The sequence below is a fragment of the Coturnix japonica genome, chromosome 5, assembly GCF_001577835.2.
Source record: "Coturnix japonica isolate 7356 chromosome 5, Coturnix japonica 2.1, whole genome shotgun sequence".
Classification (NCBI taxonomy): domain Eukaryota; kingdom Metazoa; phylum Chordata; class Aves; order Galliformes; family Phasianidae; genus Coturnix; species Coturnix japonica.
In genome coordinates, this window is record NC_029520.1 from 49200235 (window position 1) to 49220301 (window position 20067).

Here is a 20067-nt window from a genome sequence, read left to right on the forward strand (position 1 = left end):
GCAGAGGGGCCCTGTGCTGACTCCTTGGGATGGGATCTACAATGCTCCTGTAAGCCACTGCTCATGGGATGAGCAGATTCTAAACCAAGGCCCCAGGGCTAACCTCCACCATTCCCTGCTATACACCTTCTTTATCACCTCCACATGTTCTTTTCTTTCCAGTATTATCCGTGGCCGCTGAAAGACAAAACCTATATTTTTGCAGAGAAACAGGAGCCACAATATTATTCCTGACAGAGCTAGTAAGGCCAAAAGGGTGCCATGAGATGGTGAAGCCAGTAGTGGGGAGGCCCAGAGAAAAACTCAACAGTATTTAGACAGCAAATATGACACTAAGGAGGAGCTGTGCATGGAATGGGAACAGACGAACTTAATGTGTAGATATTTGAAGATAATATCCAGAGAGCAGGAAGTGACATTAGAAGCGTGTGCTTCCATGGAGAAAAGTTTCCTAATGCCTAAGCTTATACCTTAACTTCTGATGAACTTTACAGGCACACCTAAGAGAAAACAAGCACTGGAGGATTTTGGCAAGCAAGCTGGAAATGAGCAGGTAAAGAGTGATGAGCTCAGCTATGGTTTCATGGCCTCCTCATTGTGAAACACAGCGCAGGCCCAGCGCAGGAGCACGGAAGACTTCTGTCAGTAGTTCAAACTGCTCACAGCCGCCCATGCCCAAACTTGCTCAGATTGCTCAGCTCTGTGTGACTTCAAAAGGAGCTGGGAGAGATCTGGTTCCCACAGGAGGGGCCCAGTCAATCATCTCACACACCTTCCCTCAAGAAGATGTTAGTGTCACTCCTGACAGCTGGGCAGGTGTTATTAACCCCCCTTCTCCCTCACCTGTGTGTAAAAAACAAACCCTAGTTTAGGCTCAAACAAGGGAAGAGATGCAGGGAGACCAAAACAGGACTGCTTAATCATATGCCTCCACACATATTAAAATAAAACTAGTTGTGCGTGACTCATCAATGGAAGAGGTTTGGAAAACAATTTCAGAAGGAGGCAACGTATCAACACCCAGCTGAAGCATCCGCTGAACTCGAAGAGCAGGTAGAGTCAGTCAGCCTTGCAATAAGCCCGGCCTGCCTCCTAAACCCTGCCTGCAGATGGGAAGAGCTGAGGCTGGCTGCTGCCTAAGGGGCTCTCCGCAAAGCAGAGATGTGAAGGTGGGAGTCAGCAAACCCCTGGGATGAAAGGCCATTGGCAGCAGTGCATCTGGCGTGAACATCAGCTCGTGTAAGATTTCTCCTTTTAACTCCACTGAACGCAAAGTCCTGATCTGAACCACACCAAAATCACTGGGAATCCTTTTATTGTCTTTGGATCAGACACAAACGAAAACTGCATTTACCCTGGAGCCCAGAACATCCTTTCTCCCATTGCTGCTCCGTCCTTTCCTCCCCACAGGCACTATTAGTAAGCCTCCTAGAAGCACAACCTTCTCCTGAGCCCATGTCAGGGCTGACGTGGCTTCACAAGCAGAACGAGCCAGACACTTGCAGCGAATAAAGCAAATATAAAAGCTACCTGGGGAGTTAATTAGCTTAATTAAACAAGTAGCTATATCTTTTGACTTCCTACATCATTTTTACATTTAATTAACAGAACTGCATATATAATCACTCATTTACAGAGGCAATTCCCAAGGCTCTGTTCAGTCTGGAAGAATCTGGGTTAGTCTAAATCTGGTCTTTCGCATGCCTCTAGTTACTTCTTTTTTCTTTCTCAAGTTCCTAACAGGTCATGCTTATGGAATGCCAGTCCTTTCTGTATTTTAATAACATAGCACCTCCACCTGAGCATGCCTTTGTCAGACAGGTCAAGTCACAACTTTCTCACCCAAACACATCTGGATTCATTAGTCTTTCTTGGACGTTTGGAGCCTCTCAGACACCTGTCTATCAAGTGAAACACCTTAGGAAAAAAATCTCTAAGGCTTTCTAATCGAAATACAATTTTGCATTTCTTTATGACCAGCAGATTAAGGTGCTTTTCCCTACAAATGTACAGCATGCATTAGTTACGATTCAAACTGGTGTGCCTAAAAAAGATGGGCAGCCAACTATCACCTTCACCCTGGCAATGCTGGCAGGCACTTATGACAGTCATCTCTGCCCAGGGCAGATGGGGACATCCCTGAGACTCACTGAAGGCAGCATGTGAGAGACCCTGGGTGATGCCATTTGGGGCAAGGCAGAGATCCCAGCTCTCATCTCACCTGAGCTGTGATTCAGACTGAGAAACACTGGGAGCCCACCCAGCCACCAGTGAGCCTCAAACCTCTATGTCCTTCCAGTGACAGCAGACATCCAAGCTTCAATAGGGAAAAGAAACTTTTCCAATGACTCTTGCTGCTGCATATTTAACACTGAAAGTAAACCCACAAATGGGTGGAAAGTTAGTCTCCCTCCTGACTCCTACAACCAGTTCTTCCAGCTGTTACCATAACATTGTCATTCTAATTTTTTGTTCCAGGACAACTGTTTAAAATATTACTTTTGTTTTCAGCCAGGCTGCATAATTATAAGCTGCATGACATCCACGAACAACCATGCATAACTAACCACTCTTAGCTAATCCTAGACTCTTTAATCAATTTTAGCCTGGTTTCACTCGAGAGACTCCCCACCTCAACAGAAGATTTGCTCAAAACAGTCAGGGCTGCAAACACGACTTGCCCTTTCCCATGAAAATTCCTGCCGAGAAAACCTGTTCCACAGCACTGAAGTTTCTCAAAGAAAGTGCTGTCCCCAGCAATACCACCAAATACCAAAAATCAGAAGATGGCCAGCACCTAACAGTGAGGGTTCATACCTGAGGGCACAGTGCAACCCATGGATGGGACCGCTCTGCAAATCTACCAGGGCACAGCCAAGCAAAGGCAAGCAGCTTCCTGACCTACAGGGCCATGGGGTATACCACTGTAAGCTCCATGAAACAAAAATCACATGGGCAGGACATATTTTGCCTTTCCTTGTCACACACATGTACCAGCAGAGGCTTAGCTCTTCTGCATAAAGCACTAAACATAGATCTTGCACGATGATACACATGAGTAGATTCTCCACATCCACCCATGTCTGGATTCTCCTATGAACTATCACAGCCTTCCTCCCGCAGATGTTTGGTTGGATTTTCAAGGGGCTGGGGAAAACACTGACTATTTCATGTTCTAAAAAGAAGATACTAACAACAGTACTGGACCACTAAGTCAAAGGACAGCAATAAAAGGCTTTGTTTTCAGCCATTTGGACACTTGGTCCCAGGAATATGCCCACAGTAGCATACTGGCTTTGTATATGTAATGTATCTGCCTGCAAACAACTGCAGGTAAAACAGGCTGAAAGTGGGACAAGGTCTCTGATCTTAAGAGAACTTAAGATCTTTGGAAAATAAATAAATAAAGCACCCAAAAGAACAACAAATCCACAAATCACACACAAAACCTTCCCTCTGAATGCCATCCAATGGAGAGTAACAAGTCAATGAACCTCAACAGACAGATGTTTAGCAAAGGAATTGCAGTTATTACCAAGAAGACAAAAATCCTTCAACATCCATTGAGCCACCGAGATACCATTTAGCCATAGTGCTCTGGATACATTAGAATCATAGAATCACAAGGTTGGAAAGGCCTACAAGATCATCTAGTCCAACCATCCTCCCTTCACCGTACCTACAGAAAACCACTAAACCATATCTCCTAGCTCCTTATCCAGATGATTATTTGCAAAGGGATGGTGATATCTCAAGTTTTAGATCTCTCGTTAAGCGCCCAATGCAGGGAGGTACAGTTGTCTACCACAAAGCTCTGGAGATGATCAACAAATGCATTTTTCACCATCTTTATTAACTCAGTGTAACTTGGCAGAAAAACGAGGAAGCTGTGCCAGTTTTGCTGCTCATAGGGATAAAGAAATAAGTCAGCGATGGCTGCCAAGCAGGCATGTTGGTGGCACTTCCGTCTGGAAGCTGTCCAAGGGCTTCAGCAATGCGTTTCCTCAAAATAAAAACAACACTGACATAGCTGAGCTTATCACTGACAGAATGTCCCTTGACCAGTTGGTCACAGGTCAGTGCAAGGCTGTGCACCCATGAACCGCCCAACACACAGCACTGGATGGACACAGAGGGACAAAAATAAATAGACTAGGCTTTTGCTCTTGAGAAGACTTCCAAGGCACAGCATTCACCTGCAGTTTTAATTAAGCTTATTAACAAATCTAAGCAGGCTTATGAATCATTCATGGTGGTACATAAAGCAGCGAAGTCCGCATTATGGCCTGAAGTTCTCTGATCAAGGTAATCTCGTTGACCACCTAAGGATTGCCAAGCATACAGCTCCAGCAGTAAAGCACTGTGTAACGCCAGGGAAATCCATCTGATTGCACAATGGAGAACAGGGCCCTCAACATTCCGTGTATGAATCCAATCCAAGCTATTGTGGACAGCTAAGAACAGCAGCAACACTAAGAGTCCACCTGCATTTGTCTTCCAGGGACTTGCTCAATTACACACTTATTTTACTCTCCAGCACTCCGTGCTAGAAAATATTTCCTTGTTCTTCACAGGTTTTACTGAATAATCTTGAATTTCTGTGAATCAAAAAGTTAAATCACAGTGATATATGAAAAAGGCAGCCTACTGAAAAAGCCCATCATGCTTGATCACCACTAATGCGTGATATAAAACAGAGAAAGAAAAAAGGATCTCCAAGTGTGATTAGATAAGTATCTAGCTGTCTACAACTTGAATGCAGGAAGCTGGGTTTCCACAGTACAGAGATTCAACCATCAACTAAACTATCTGCAAAGGGCTTGATTTGCAGGTGTTAACCCCTTTTTTCCACATTTAGATATTATTGAGCATCCTGTACTTAATGGAAAGCCTTGTAATAACCCGCACTTCACTGCTGGATTTCTTTTCATTTGCTGAATGCATGGCTAACCTGCTCTGACTGTCGCTCACTGATCTAAGCTCCACCTCCAGTGCAACACCGCACTGGCAATAGCAAAAACCCCAGATAAGGCCACAGTGCCTGCTTTCACCCAGAGGAGCCCCCTGTTTCTGCAACCCTCTGACAGGCAAAGTGAGGTCTGAGAGGTCTGTACTCTCCACCTTTGCACCCAAAGATCTTGACATCAGAGGAAACACCACACTGTCAACGTCACAGATGGAAAGCGATGTATGCAGCTGGCATGAGCAGAGCTAGAAACTGCGCTTGTGGTCTTCCAAAGCCTCATCTAGCACGTCACACAGCAAGCTCTCTGACCTCCAAAACCACAGGGCTCTAAAGTACCCATGAAAGCAGCACGTACCTGACTTCAGAGGTGTGAACATCAGGAAGAGCCAACTAACTGCTCATTTTGTGCAAGAGAATCTCCCCTTCTTCATGCACCAGAACCCATCAATCTCCGTGACTACAAAACCTTGCTCTGAGTGCATTACTGAGGGAAATAAAAGAACCCTACACCACAAACGCTGAGACAAACACGTCTCAGAGGCACGCCAATCTTTAGAACTAAAGATCCCTTGATAGATATCTCCATTTAAAGCTTTGACTGCATTACTGATCTCTAGTGAGGATACGGATAGGAGGGATTAACTACAGCAGCTTTTGAAACCTGGATCCTAGCATGGGCTGTGACACCACAGAGAAGGACACCGATGCTCGAACCATTCTTTCCATATTCTGAATTCATTTTTCCCTCCTCACCTGGCAGCTTCTTAGCACTGAAACAATTACAGACTAACTTTTATATCCAGCCAACCCAGCATTAATCCACCACATCTCCTTTCACGTTCCACGTTGCAAGATTATTAGCAACATGATTTGAGACAGAAGGAATGAAAACAAGCTAACAGAGGGTGGTGTCGTATAGGAGAAAAGCTACTTGAGCCACAGGGAAAGGTGAAGGTTAGAAGCATTTTAGACTGCACACTAATTCCTCTCCCATTCCCAGCCACGGCTCATTGGATTGTTTAACATCTTCTTGGTACAACACATCCCAGAACATCATGTAAGAGCAGTAGTAACTTTTGGCTACTTAACCAATCAGATATTTCTGAAGGTAGAAAAAGGAGTGCCAAGGCATGCACTCCCCCAGCATTCCTGAAGGTATGATGCTCACTTGTGGTGTCCAGATGCTTGCTGCTCGTGTCTGTGCTCTAATCCCTCGAGGTTTGGTGCTGAGAGTCATCACCAAGCCTTCATGCAGCACAAAGAATGTTGGTTAGGATCCAGAATGCAGCTGACAACACCCAGAAAGGACGTGCCATTGCCAACATTTGCTTTGCCAAGTTAGCTCATGCCTGTTTGTACAGTGGTTCCTCTTTGCATGCTTGCTTTTCTGTTTTAGTGGGGCTTTTTGTTTGTTTTGGGGGAGCAATAATATATTTCTTCTCAGCAGCAGCTAAGAAAAGATCAGCTTGCGTATTCATACACGAAGCACTAGGAAAAAATCCCAAGAGGCATGAAAATCCTGAGGCCAAACACTGCAATAAGAGACAGACTGTCGAAGACCAGGCAATTTTTGGCCCCATCATGTCTGTGATTGCAGTTTTCCTCTTCTCCCTCATGGGAGAGGTGATCTCACCACGCACTTGTGACCATACAGTCATAGCTGTGACTCCAGCAAGCGAGTCAAGACGGGAAGGAACTGAAGAGCAGCAGCCTCCGGCCTTCCCAATGCTGCTGGGTGGGTGACAAGGTGCCGTATCACTGTGGGAAATGCTGACCCAGCCATCTGCCTCCATCTGAAGGAGGATGCACTTCTGTGTTTTGCGTGTGACTGCAGGCCGACAGGCAGCACGTTACCATCTAACAGCAGCACGCCGACGCGTATTTCCCTTTTTTAATATTTCAATTTCACAGTTTCAAGATGAGAAAGCATTTCTCAGTATGACCAAGACGCACTTTAGATTAAAGAGATTAACAGAGGAGTAAAGAAGGGAAACCCAGAAAGGGTCCACAGAGGAAAAGGTCAGAACGTGGCTTGAGGAGTTGATCAAAATGCCAAATTACTGTTGACCACATTTCCACCTTTTATTTTACATCACCTGGATTTAATGATGTCTCCAAAGCTGCAGATAGATGTTGCTTCTCCAAACAGAGTTTTTGCTGGGGACCACCGCAAGATCAAGCATGTGCCAAGCCTAGCTCAGCAAAGAACAGCACAGGCTCTATTAGGAGACCATGCTACTTGAAACAATTGCTGTCATATTCCACCTCTAATAAATATTTTGATCGTTTGTGAACAGAAGGCCTGGCATTTTATCTGGGCCACAGTCAGTGATCCACGTGCTTTGTATTACAAATGCATGTGCTTTTAACATCAGCCCAATAGATAATACATTGAAAAGTAGAAATTCCTCTCTGGAGAAAAGCACTTCCCCACCTGAGTGGCACAGCTAATACGGACCTCATGCTCCTCTTCCCACTGACAGAAAGCCCTTGCTGAGAGGGAACACCCTACCTTAATTCCCAAAGTAAAATCATATTCATTCCAGGAAAAGCCACATCAATTTTAGTCTTACAGCTTTAACCAGAGAGCTTTCACCAGCTGAGGACAGAAATCCCCCAGACAGCATTTATATCCTTTCAAAGTAAAATTAAATAACTTCCTTTCCTTAAGGTTTACTAAGCTCTAATGCTGAGAAGCCAAACAGTTCCTCTTGTCTTTACAAGCAGGGTGTCTGGTAAAAATCCTGGGAGAAAAGAAAATGAAAGATATAGTCCTTCTAATGATTGCCATACAGCCAACGAGTGAACCATTACAAATAAAATCCTCGACAAAAGGGAATACCTAATGCTATTCAGCTAGCATGAACAGTATCAAAGAGACATAGATAAGACAACAGAAGCAAAGAGATCAGTCCATAGTGGGGAAATCCTTAACGAGCTGAATTGGAGCTACTCACTAGACCCAAAGCTGCACAATCACTTCCAGCTTTTTATAAGCCTAAAGATGCTCCTCGCAGTTGAGCAGCACTTGAAAGGCTTCTGGGATGTTACCATACACAGTAATACAACACACCAGAGTGGTTTCAGATATGGGGATACAAAGTCTGAACATGCAATGACCCGCTGGAAAATCTGTAGTGAGAGGTGGAAAGATTTGGTGCTGTTCTAACACCTACACGTCCTGACTGCGGCTTCGAAGCGGTCACAACACTATTGTAGAGCGCTGTTCCTGTGGAAACAGTTGATAAATATCCTTTTAAGGAAAGAGGTAAAAATAAGCACAATAGGAGATCTTGACAACTATCTATTTACTGGAGACCTAAATGTAGATCTATACAAAAACGTAGATAATAGTTATACACAAAATGCTCCTGCTCTTATTGTTGGCAGTCAATGACATTACCAGGCACAGATGCAGACTATTTTAGTGCCGCTGAAGTAATAAAAAAGAAAATACAAACTTCTCTGCAAAAGATATTTCATACATCCTTAACTTCTAATGTAAGTGGGCTGCTTTAGGCAGTCTAGGAATTGAGACGTAAAACTTAGGACGAGAAAATGTTGAGGATCTTTTTTGTGGTCAACGAGATTCCTTTACAGTCTTTCAGAACTAGAGCATGGGGACACCAAGGGTTAAAACCAGCAAGTCTCAGCCTTTGCTCCCCCTATTTTCATGTCCAAAACAGGAACAGGAGCTCCCAAAGTCTTAGGAAAAACCAGAAGTGATGTTGCTTCAAAAGAGTGAGTGCTGCATGCCCGACTCTGAAGCAACTCTCTCCGGAGTAAGCTTCTTTATATATAGAAATAAATCCACTGACCTTGTATTAATCACAATAGCCCTTTCTCAATGCAAAGGGAAATGACAAACTTACACGGACACACCAGATGCCTCCTGAGATCACTTCCACAAAAGCTAAAACATGCAACAACTTGAATGGTCTTTCCTTCTTTTGGAAGAAAACTGCCCAGAGCCTGCAGTTTAATTCTTGACAACAGAGTAATTCTAACTCTAAGGTTCATCTAAGACTTCTACAGTTCTTAACTCTGACTTTCACCCATTGAGGCAGTAACTAGAGAGAGAACAACCAGCCAAAGGGATTTCTCCTAGTCAAGCACAGTGCTAAGTGGGAACTGAAGTGAATATGTGCCTCTGAGCACACACACATATACAGGCACTTCTACACCACGAGCATCAATGCCCTGCACTCGTGCAGGGGTGCAGCAAGCTGGCCATTTTATACCAACAAATAATTAACCAAGCTCTTCAGTAGACACTACAGGGGAATAGTCATTTCGGTATCAACAAGAGATCACAGTCCCCAGCCCCCCTTTTCCTCCGGACGTCAGCACCCTGCTGCACAGGCAGCAGAATGGACTCTGCTTTCGCATGTCTCCAAAACCACAGCTCACAGCCCACTGCATCAGCTCACTCTGCTTTTGTTTGACACTTCCTTCACCACGCTGAGCTGTGAAGTTGGGTGGGCAAGAAGCGACAACATGAGCAGAAAGCACTCCACTTCTAAGGCACAAGAGGACAAAACCCCACTGGGCACCCTATTACATCTGTCCTGTGCAAGCTGCCAGAGCTCTCAAGGCACACGCTGGCTAGCATGGCTCTGCAATACAATCAGGATAACAAGGAACTCCTGGGCTCACACCACAACTGCTAACCAACAGTTTGCAAAGGAAGGTGAAGCATGTTCCTTCACTGAATCAAGAAGATGGGAGAGAATTTCTGTTACCTTTATTGGCAAGACAAAGTGTTCCCTTTCATAGTTATTGGAAAATGTGGTCAGAATGAGTTATTCTCATTAAGTACTGATGGACTATATTCACAGGGGTAGATGGCTTATCTTAGCCTAGGTGGGTTTCTAAAGAGCTTTGCTCCAAGCCAAAAACAATACAGGCTTGTTGCTTGTATTGTAGCTACTAAACCTTCACAAATACATCTCACTACTTTAATAAGTCCTAAGAAGACAGCATTTTTCATAGGGCAGATGTGTGAGCTGCCACATCATGAATTCCCTCCACAAACAAAAGGCTGACAGTTTTAAGGAAGGAAACTCATTGGAAACGAGCCTAAAACCAGCAACCACTAAGTCACCCCCCTCACAAGCCCGTCTTGCGAACAACTGCTTCAGGAATGTGCAAAGCTCCTACATTCTGATTTTTACTGTTATCTGCTTACTTTATATCAAAGAGCCGAGTTTGAGGGCCAATCTTGCAAAATGATGATTGCCAGCAGTGCTTCTAGAGAGCCCTGCTAGGAGGTGGCTGATGACCCCATGCATTTCACACCACTATGGATTTTGCCCTAGATAAAACCTATAGCACATTCCAACTTAGTTGCTTCAACAAGAAACCCCACCATATAATAGGACCACACAGTGTTTTTTCACTTTTGCTTCCAAGCTTAGCAGCAAGCTGCCTCACAGAATAAATTCTCATTGAATATATTAATGCTAGATGCCTCAGTCTGTGAATGACCTGGATAATAAACTCATGGCACAGAAGCCAATTTCTTCTTCTCTCTCAGAGCTCTGTGAACACATTGTGCTCAGTAAATAATGTATAACCAGCCATCATAAATCTTCGTTGCACACAGGAAGAAGAGGAAAAAGTATGCCCAGTTCTCCCAATTACGTTGGTGCAGAGCAGGCAGTGTAGTTCCATTGATGCTACTGGGAATCACTGATGTAAACGTGGCAAACAAAAGCAGAGGAGAACACCAGGCTTCTGTTCTTCTGAAATCCCACAAAAGATGCAGACAGACTTTTCATAAAGAAACACTTTGCAACAAATGAGAAAAGAGGAAGATGGTTTTCACTCACTAATAAATTATTTAGAATAGATGCCTGAAAGAAATGAGATACAGAGATTAGCGTGGCAGAGCCTCTAGCCCAATTTCTGGCCTTCCCTCAACATAAGAAAGTTTATAGAGTAGCTTGAGATGGAAGGGACCTCAATGATCATCAAAAGCTCCAACCCCCATGCCACATGCAGGACCACCAACCCCTCCATATCTAAAACTAGACCAGGCTGCCCAGAGTCCCATCCAACCTGGCCTCAAACACCTTCAGGGACATTTTGCTATCTCTTCTCCAGATTTAAAACATTTAAATCTAATGAAAATTAAAGGAGATGAGACACAGAAAAGCAGTCAGTGAATCATTTCCCAGACTGCACTACATAGATCTTTTCTCCTCAGTCCTGGGCAAAATCTGGACAAGCTGTACAGTCTTGTTTGCAAAGGGAAATAAATGCAGGAGAAAGCAGAAATTCAAACAGGATGAGCTAGTCCTTTACCAGGCGTTCTTGATCTAAGAGACCATCCTTACTCTGAATCAACTCAACGCAGAAGTGAATATATTTGATACAGAAGTAGCGTATTGACTAGCACACAAGCTGACTTTAATACTATCAAAGGCAGCAGATTGTTGCAACTGTTCTGTCAGATCAAAGCTCTCACGAGTGCAGTCATCCCATGCTCATATTCATGGACCTAGTAAAACTGTCACCCACCTTCCAGCTCAGGCTGCAGAGCCAGCCAGCTCCAGAGACCTGACACGATTATAAATGATCCTTCTGATAGTGTCCTTCTCTCTGCTTCATACCTACAGCACTCAGCACAGATATGACTGGTTCTCAGTTGAACCTAATGAATGACTGCAAATATTTTCCACCCAAAAGCAATAGAAAAAAGATCTGCAAACTAAGACTCTATTTGCTACTGTAGAAAGTCTAAGACACAAAAGTAAATGGAGACATATTCTATGAACAGTTAAATTTACAAGTGACATCTTGCTTACATGGCAAGATAAAATTGAATCTGCTCAAGAGAGAAACACAAAGTGCAGTAATAGGCCAAAATGGAGACTAATGACAAACCACCAAGAAGAAAACAAACAAGCGAAGGAAAAACAGAAACCACAGAACAGGCCAGAGAGAGGGCTAAAAATCAGAAGTGCTACAAGGGATGAGCTGCAATTTCAGATGAAATCAGACCAACTGGCAGTGAAAATCCTACCCATGAGGGTGGCTGATGCTGAACACAGAAGAGAAAAGAAAGAAAAGCAGTGTTCAGCATGGAACTATCATCTCAAATCTCTAGATTGGATGCAAGCTGTCAGGTTATCTGTCAGTACGATTCTTACTATTAGCTGTGATGTTCTGCCATACAACAGATACACGTCCTGGTGCTCACATCCTGTCCCTCACTAGCCTGCATCAGAATGGTTACAGGGCTTTGCTGATGTGCCAAGTGATTTTGCACTGCACATCATTTTATCTTAAATAAAATAGAAAGGCAGAGCAGACATGCAGCACTCATGTCCTGTATTGGACATATTTTCCTCCCCTTCCTTCCTTTGACAGAAATACACATTTTGCAAGACATTAAAAATAAATAAAAGGTCAAATGATTTCCACTAAGGCCTACGCCACCATTGTCTTGCTAGTTAAAATAAAATGAAAATGAAATCTCTCCCCCACCTCACAAACTGCTGTCACTTACCACTGCCCAACTTCTGCCCCTGTACCAGCACTCCTCCTATCTGCTCAATGGGAGGAAACCTCCCGCAGAGTTGCCTCCCTCAAACACAGCTACCTAATGAAATTGCAAACTTAGGAAACTTAGTCTCTGTATGCCAAGAGAAAGGTTTTATGTAATGTCATCTCCAGGTTCACGCTCTTCTGCCAACATTTTTTTGTGTGTTGGCAAAGCAGGTGGGTAGCTATACCTGCGTACTTGTACTCTGGCATGAGCTGCATCAGCCCAAAGGGCAGGTCCACACAGTGTAAAGGCACGCAGAAATGATTTGCACACAGTGTCAAGGGAGGTTAGCAGAAAAGCCAAACTCTCGTTGCAAACAGGTCCTGCATTTAGCCCTGCACTGGAGCTCACAGACTTCTAGCTGACGTTCATCTGTTTATAAGGCACAACCTGTTTGACACTGAGATCTGGCACACACCCACTGCACCCCCAGCTGCTGTAGATGCCGCAAGGTTTGCAGGCCTCCAAGATCCCCAACCCCAGCCCACCCCCACCATGCCCACATCCCTCAGTGTCATATCCCCATGGTTCCAGAGCACCACCAGGGATGGTGAATCCCCCCTGGGCAGCTGTGCCAGCTCACTGCACTCACTGCCTTTGGAAATAGCACAGGATGGTTTCCTCAGCAATCAGCTCCAGTGAGTGATCAGAACATTTCATGATGTCAAAGAACGGGGAAAAAAAAAAGGCACTGGAGAAATTTATGTCATTTGTCTGGCTAACCTTAAGTGGCTGAGCAACATTAATCGGATGCTTCGGGAGGCACTTTGTTTTGGATGTGCATTTGCTATCTCTGATATAATTAGAAAATAAGCCTTTCCCTCATAATCAGACGTGGCTCCTGGTACCCACTGAGGGCAATGTCTTAGAAGAAGCTGATGGACCGTGGGGTGACTGCCCTCAGGACACTAAGCCAGGTGTTCCCCAGGGCTCCAGACTGGTTCACTACAGCCACACAGACAGCACAAGGGTGGAATAAGCAAACAAAATAAAATTGCTCACTGTCTCCAGAAGAAATGAAGCCCAGAGTATGGTCTGACATGTCTTAACTGCATGCCTAAATAGAGGGAGACCTTGCAGGCAAGAAGGTGTGATGCCTGACACAGGATCCTTTACAAAAGCTGCCAGCAACATTTCTGCCCGTCTCCTCACCCCTTTCCCCTTCCCCCCATTGTTACATAAGAGATCCCTGTCTTCTTGATTGTATTAGCAAAGCACAATAGCTACAATCATCCTAAAACATCAAAGGAGCTCTAAAAGGCTGCAAAGGAAGGGTGGGAGTCTTACTCAGTTCAGTAAGGGATATGCTTTCCTATTGAATTACACTGTAAACCAGTTGACTTTTTAATGGCATTTCAATGGCTCGAACAGCTCCCTTGACAATATTTTCTGTGGAGGTTTACTGCCTATAAGCTCCAAGTGGCTGGGAACCAAGTTATTAGCTGGAAAATACTCAAAACAGAAAGCCCTGAATGGCCGGGATGAAACATGTTTTAACAAAAAGACCCGTGGTCAAAGCTAAAAATAAAAAACAAGCAAAGAGGCTGAGCTCCCCTCAACCAGTGCAAGCAGCAGGGGCTGCACAGAAGCTTCCTGTGGTGCTCAAAGTGCTCATGCTGCAGTCTCAGCCTTGCATCTCCACCTCCGCAAGTGGCCCTGCACCCACCCCATCACTAGCAAGGGCTCCAGCAAACAGCTGCAGAAAGCCTTGGGTGTTAGGAAGGCATAATCTGCAACTTCTGTTTCAGGCTGCAAGGTATGTTCATGTAGCCCGGCACACCAGACTGGTGTTCTGAGTGGCTTGTCCATACACACAGAGTACAGCTATCTGCCAAAAGAAAGAGACGAGATGAAATCCTGATAGCTTTCAAGAATTACCCTCTTGCAATGGGCTGCTCCCATTCAACAGCGTAACTGCCTATGGGTAAGTAACAGCAATTACAGACACAGCTTAAGACTTCACACAAAAAGGGGATGGCGCTTACTTTACTCAAGCCCATTTTGCTATTTATGTGCAGCACAACTGTCAGACCTGCACTGTGTGCATGGAAACGGGAAATCACACAAACAAAATGCTGCTGCTCTTTGTACTTGTGGATGGAGAAACCATTTGTGCCATCTCTGCAGGATGCTGTCCATCCCACTGATGAGCACAGGCTGACACAGACAGGTTAAGAAGCACAATCCTCTTTTTGAACTCAGACAGCCTCCATTTGACAGCAGCCACATCATTCTCTTCAAATCTCCATTTCAAGCAAGCCCTCAGAAAATGCAGAGACCACATACATCACAAAATACTCCGTCAATGACTATAAAATACTCTGGCTTCCTGATGCCATTTATGTCCACCTAGAGAACAGTGCAGCAGAGGGGGAGCTGCAAACCCTATAACATTTGGCCCACTGCACCCTGGCACCATGGCCTGGTCATGGTGATCATGGAAAGAAGTCCTGTTCTTTAACTCTTTAACACCATGTTCTATCAATACATCTGCATATAAATGAAAGGGTAAAACCCTGTTCTTTATGCTTTAAGAAAGGAAAAATCACAGGAAAGAGTACAGCCAAAGGAGTTCAGGTTAAGCAATGTATGGGGATTATTTGTTTTAATCTCTTCCTGCAAACAAATCTAGCAGCTCTCACAGGAGCACATGGGAACAAACTCATCAGGAAGTCGCAATTGGCTCATTAATCTAATAGTCCATCTGTTATCTAATTTCCTTCAGTATACTGTGATAATTTGCTATTTCAAGATTGAGTCACAGAAGGTTTAATTTTAACCCCCCGTTTAAGTGCTAGAAATTACACATCTACCCACAGACCAACCATATTTACAGTCATAATTAAATCATTCCCAATGCCGTTCAATATCTTTTGTACACAGTGCTTCTCCAAGCTCAAAAGCGAGTTCAGCTACTACGTAAACCTCATGGGAATAACTTTGTATATCGTAAACCTCTCTTTCAATTACAACTCAGCACTCCAAATGATCTGTTGTCTCACTGATGTTTCCTACACTGTACTTGGAGATAGTTAAAATAGGAGAAATTACCTTCTAAAGGAGTAAAAAGATCTTCATTACACACAGAATGAAATAAATGCTTGGAAAAGAGAGGTTGAACTCCTGCTGTAAATCATGACTTCACCTCACACAGACAGTAACCAGCTGAATTCTCTACTACTTTGCACCTGGCAGGGTCATGTGCACCTGTGTAAAATGCTACCATTCAGGTTTGCACCATTTCACACCCATTCATCCACAGGAAACCGCCTACCTGAAAAAGAAGGGGACCAGGGAGATGGCTGCTGGTTTCAGCTGCATCAAAACCTGCTCAAGGAAGGATGGCATTTAGCTGATAGTATTCATAAAACCTACTACTCTGTTATCTGACCGGTCCATGTAAAATAATGGGAAAGGGAGAGCAGGGTCTTGAAGCTAATAAGCTCTCATAGATTTGATTCACGTGAAGTTTGCCTAATACATTTGACAACTAACATGAAAACAAAGCAAATATTTCGTGGTCATTTGTTTAATAGGAAACAATCCAAATGGTGAGAAGAAAAAGGCAGTTTATAAACAGTCTCCAGAACATGGATTTTAATGCAAAGTATGACCACAGCACCCTGTCCAGTACTGAGTGGGATGACTCAAGCATTACCCAGGAGACGATTCATGCCCATGCACTGACTCATCTGCATAAATGGTTGGGGTGACAATTGCAGTGATGTACCTGCAAGTCACCAGGGAAGCACCAAGGCTTACACACCAATTCCTCCTACCTGCTTCTCTCCGACACTTCCTATAGCTCTATCAAAGAGGTGGTGACAAATGCTGTAACCAATCACTGTTTTCCCCTACAGAAGAAACCCCACAGTGATCAACAGAAGAACAAGAACACGAGGGCTCACACCAAACTTGGCCTGTCCCAGGTATTTCCCAGATGCCCTGAACTGCATGGTTGCATCAATGCATTTGGTGTTTACCAATATATCCTTTTATGTGCAGCCAAGTACAAGCCAGGTTAAACTCTCACCTGTCTTCCTTGCCTATGTCAGCATACATGCTTTTGTTTAGGGGTTGGAAGAAGAGCAGCGTGAGGGATTTCACTATGAAAATGTTATGAATCATCTATAGAATCTCTGTGGTGCCTTTCCTCGTGCCAGCCGCTTGTGGACCTTGTGCTCATACAGAGCAGCACTTCCTGTCCTTCAGACTGCACAAAACCCAGTGACAGCCTTGCTGGATTTATCAAGACATATTAAATTATCAGGGCAAGATGCTGTTCTCACTGTCATCATGCAACCCTGGCTGCACGCTATGCAAGAAGTTAACAGCACGTCAAAAGGGATGGGAGGAGAAAGGGACAGAAGAGAAACACCTGCTCACCCTGCCCATTAAATCCAGCCTAGTTTTACGTTTTGGATGGTAACTGGAAGGATAGAAGCAGCTCTTTGTCGCTGTCCTTGTGCCCAGATAAACCACAGACTGATGTAAACTGATGTTTAACACACTGACTTCCTACCCCACTGCACCTCTCGCTGACGCAGGAGTTCACAGGACACATATCCATCCAACTCTTCCCCTCCCCAAGCACCAAATGAGAATTTAAAAGTGCTTGGCAGGCCATATACTATGTATACTATCTATGGGATGTGTGGACAGAAAGAAGCAGTGGACGTCTGGATGTGTGTGCATCTACATCACAGCCAGTGTTACTATAGGGATTCTGGTAGTGTAAATAAGGCCACCAACCCACAACAGGGCTGCCCAAACCCACCACACTCAGGACTCAGCACACCAAGGGGCTATAAGAGCTCTCTCAACAACAGATAGGAAACGCTCCCAACAAATCAAACAGGAAGAAAACCCTCAAAACCACATCCCTATATCCTGAGTGTGTTCCTTTGCTCATCCCACAGGCGTCTGCCCATACATAACCTTGTTTTATCACAAGTCACAGGGGGAATTTCTTTCCAGCAGCACGACCTGGGAAATTCAGTATTGCACCGACTGGGCTAACCCCAAAGTACCTGAGAACACCAAAGAGAAACAAATGAATAAACAGCACCAATATAGGCCTATTAAGTGCTTTTGCAACTAGCATGTATTTCCCTGTAGTCACCCCAGAGATGGAGCTTCACACCTTAATCACAGGCAGTGGCTGAGAACTGAAAGCACCAGCACTGTCCCAGCAATACAAACAGATAGTGATCAGCTCTCTGCTGTCAGCTCTTCCTCTCTGTCTGATTTTATTGTGGTGGTTACCTGACCACGTGAGCTGAGTTTCCTGGTCTCTCAGTGCTAACACCTGTATTAACTTCAGTAATTCTGAGTTGGTTTTTTTTCTGCCCAGAAAGAAGATATTTATTTATTTGAACTTAATACTTACAAGCAAACCACAGTTTGAATCAACACATTCATTTCCTCCTGCTCTAAAAGCACAAGAAACAAAGGCACAACTTTAGAGCCTGTCCTACCCCTCCCACTCACTATTATGACTAAAACATAACTGAGTTCTCTGGGCTGGATGTAAGTGATGTAGAAACAACCTAAAATTAACCTTAAGTGAAACCAGCATTGTACGTAACACATGCAGGGATGGGTCCTGCTGCTCTGCTAAAAAGACACACAGCAAACAACTGTGCAAACAGGTGTAGAACCCAGTACATCCATCCAAGCACGCACGCTTCCATATCCCTGTATGCTCAGCACTGAGGGATGGAAGGCACATAACCCTGTGAGTGCAGGTGTACTTTGATGCCACATACAAGGCTCCTCAAGAGGCTACACTGCACTCAGCTGCAAAGCTGAGCCTTCACACTATGACAGCTGAGACTCCACGGTCCTCAAAGCAATCAGCTTTCAGCTGCCACCACGTTCCTATCCCCTTTAGTCCAACACCAACACGATGCACAACAGCTCACCTGCATGCACAGCACACTGCGTGCATCTGCAGCACAGACGTGCAAAGACAAGCCCCGTTCTGCCTCCATTCATTCGCAGGAGCAAAACTACTCACCCAACCCTCGAAGCTGTCGCTGGGTCCCGCAGAACGCAGGAGGTCCTGGAAGTGCAAGGTGCAGTTGGCCACGAAGTCATCGTAGCCGATGGGGGTGTCGTGGAAGACAGACAGCTCGATCTGATGTCCGTCGGTCACTGTGGCGGAGAACTCCTCGTTGTACGTGGGTTTGTTGGTCTTTTGCTTGGTGCTGGTCTGCCCGACTCGCACCTGGTCCACGCTGACCGTCACGTAAGGATCCAGCAGCTGGTAGCCCTTACGGAACAGCGAGTGGCGGAGGGACCAACGGGTGGGCTGCAGCCCCACCGCCTCACCGATCCGCACCTTCAAGTACCCGTTGAACTTCATGGCTCCGGACATGGCCACCCCCCCGGGGGCACCCGGAGAACAACCGGAGCCTCGTCCACCTCCCGTCCCGTCCCGTCCCGTCCCGTCTCGCCTGCTCAGGGGGCCGGGCGGCAGCGCAGCAGCCTCCCCCGGGCCATGCCGAGACCCCGCAGCCCCCGCCCCGCGCACCGCCCACCTCCCAGCGGTTGCGGGTGGCCGCTCCGCCCGATGCGGGGCTCCGCTCGGTTCTGCTCGGCTCCGACACCTGGAGCGTGGGACGGCGCCGGGCGGGGAGGAGCCGGCAGCCCGAGACGGGAGGGCGGGTCCGGGGTGGGAGGGTAAATACTTCACTGTGAGGGCGGTGAGGCGCTGGGTTGGTTGGAGAGATGTGGGTGCATCATCGCTGGAGGTGCCCAAGGCCATGGATGGGGCCCCTGGGCAGTCGGAGGCAGCCAGCCCACAGCACGGCTTACAAGTAGATGATCTCTAAGGTCCCGTACACACAAAGCTGTCCTGAGGTTCTATGAAATACTGCATTTAAGAAGGGAAGAGCACAGAGCAAACATAAAGAAACGTTGCTTCTGCTATTGCAAAGTTTACAGTTACAACCCTGTCTTTTGGGATTAGCTGCACGTGATTAACGTTTTTTGGCACTCCGTGCGCGGGGTTTGTTTTGGGGTGGATTTCTTGCTGGTTTCTGCATGTAGTTAATAAAAGTCAGGATTAAATACACTTAATTACGTTCCAGATTTCAGAGCGTGAAGCAGGTTGGAGAACTGCAGTATCCTCCCTTCCTTCCACTGCTACAGCACAGCCCACCTGCACGATGCTGTGAGCTTAGCAGCTGCAGGTGTGGTCATACCTGTAAGAAAGAAGGGGGAGGACTCGTTAGCAGTAAGATTTCAAAGTAAAAGAAGGAAGATTTAGATTGGATATAAGGGAAACATTTTTTATGGTAAGGGTAGTGCAGCACTGGCACAGGTTGCACAGAGAGGTGGTGATGCCCCATCCCTGCAGACACCCAAGGTCAGGCTGGATGGGGCTCTGAGCACCTGATGGAGCTGTGGGTGTCCCTGCTCACTGCAGGGAGTTGGACCAGATGGCCTTGAAGGGACCCTTCATACTCTAATGGTTCTGTGACTCTATGAACTGCTTTCCTTGCTTCTCATTGCTCTGAATCCTCCTGGCTGCCCTCAGCCCTTC

General features: G+C 45.5%; 1 protein-coding gene across 4 annotated transcripts in view; it reads right to left on the reverse strand.

The window, feature by feature from the left end:
• Window positions 1-20067, reverse strand: part of PRKCH (protein kinase C eta) — a 160434-nt gene that overhangs the window by 74282 nt on the left and 66085 nt on the right. For all 4 annotated transcript variants that reach the window (XM_032444971.1, XM_015865795.2, XM_015865796.2 and 1 more), the window contains one exon: window positions 18538-19726. In XM_032444971.1, the coding sequence (XP_032300862.1) occupies window positions 18538-19287 (750 nt within the window). In that variant the 5' untranslated portion in view covers window positions 19288-19726. The remainder of the gene's footprint in view (window positions 1-18537; window positions 19727-20067) is intronic.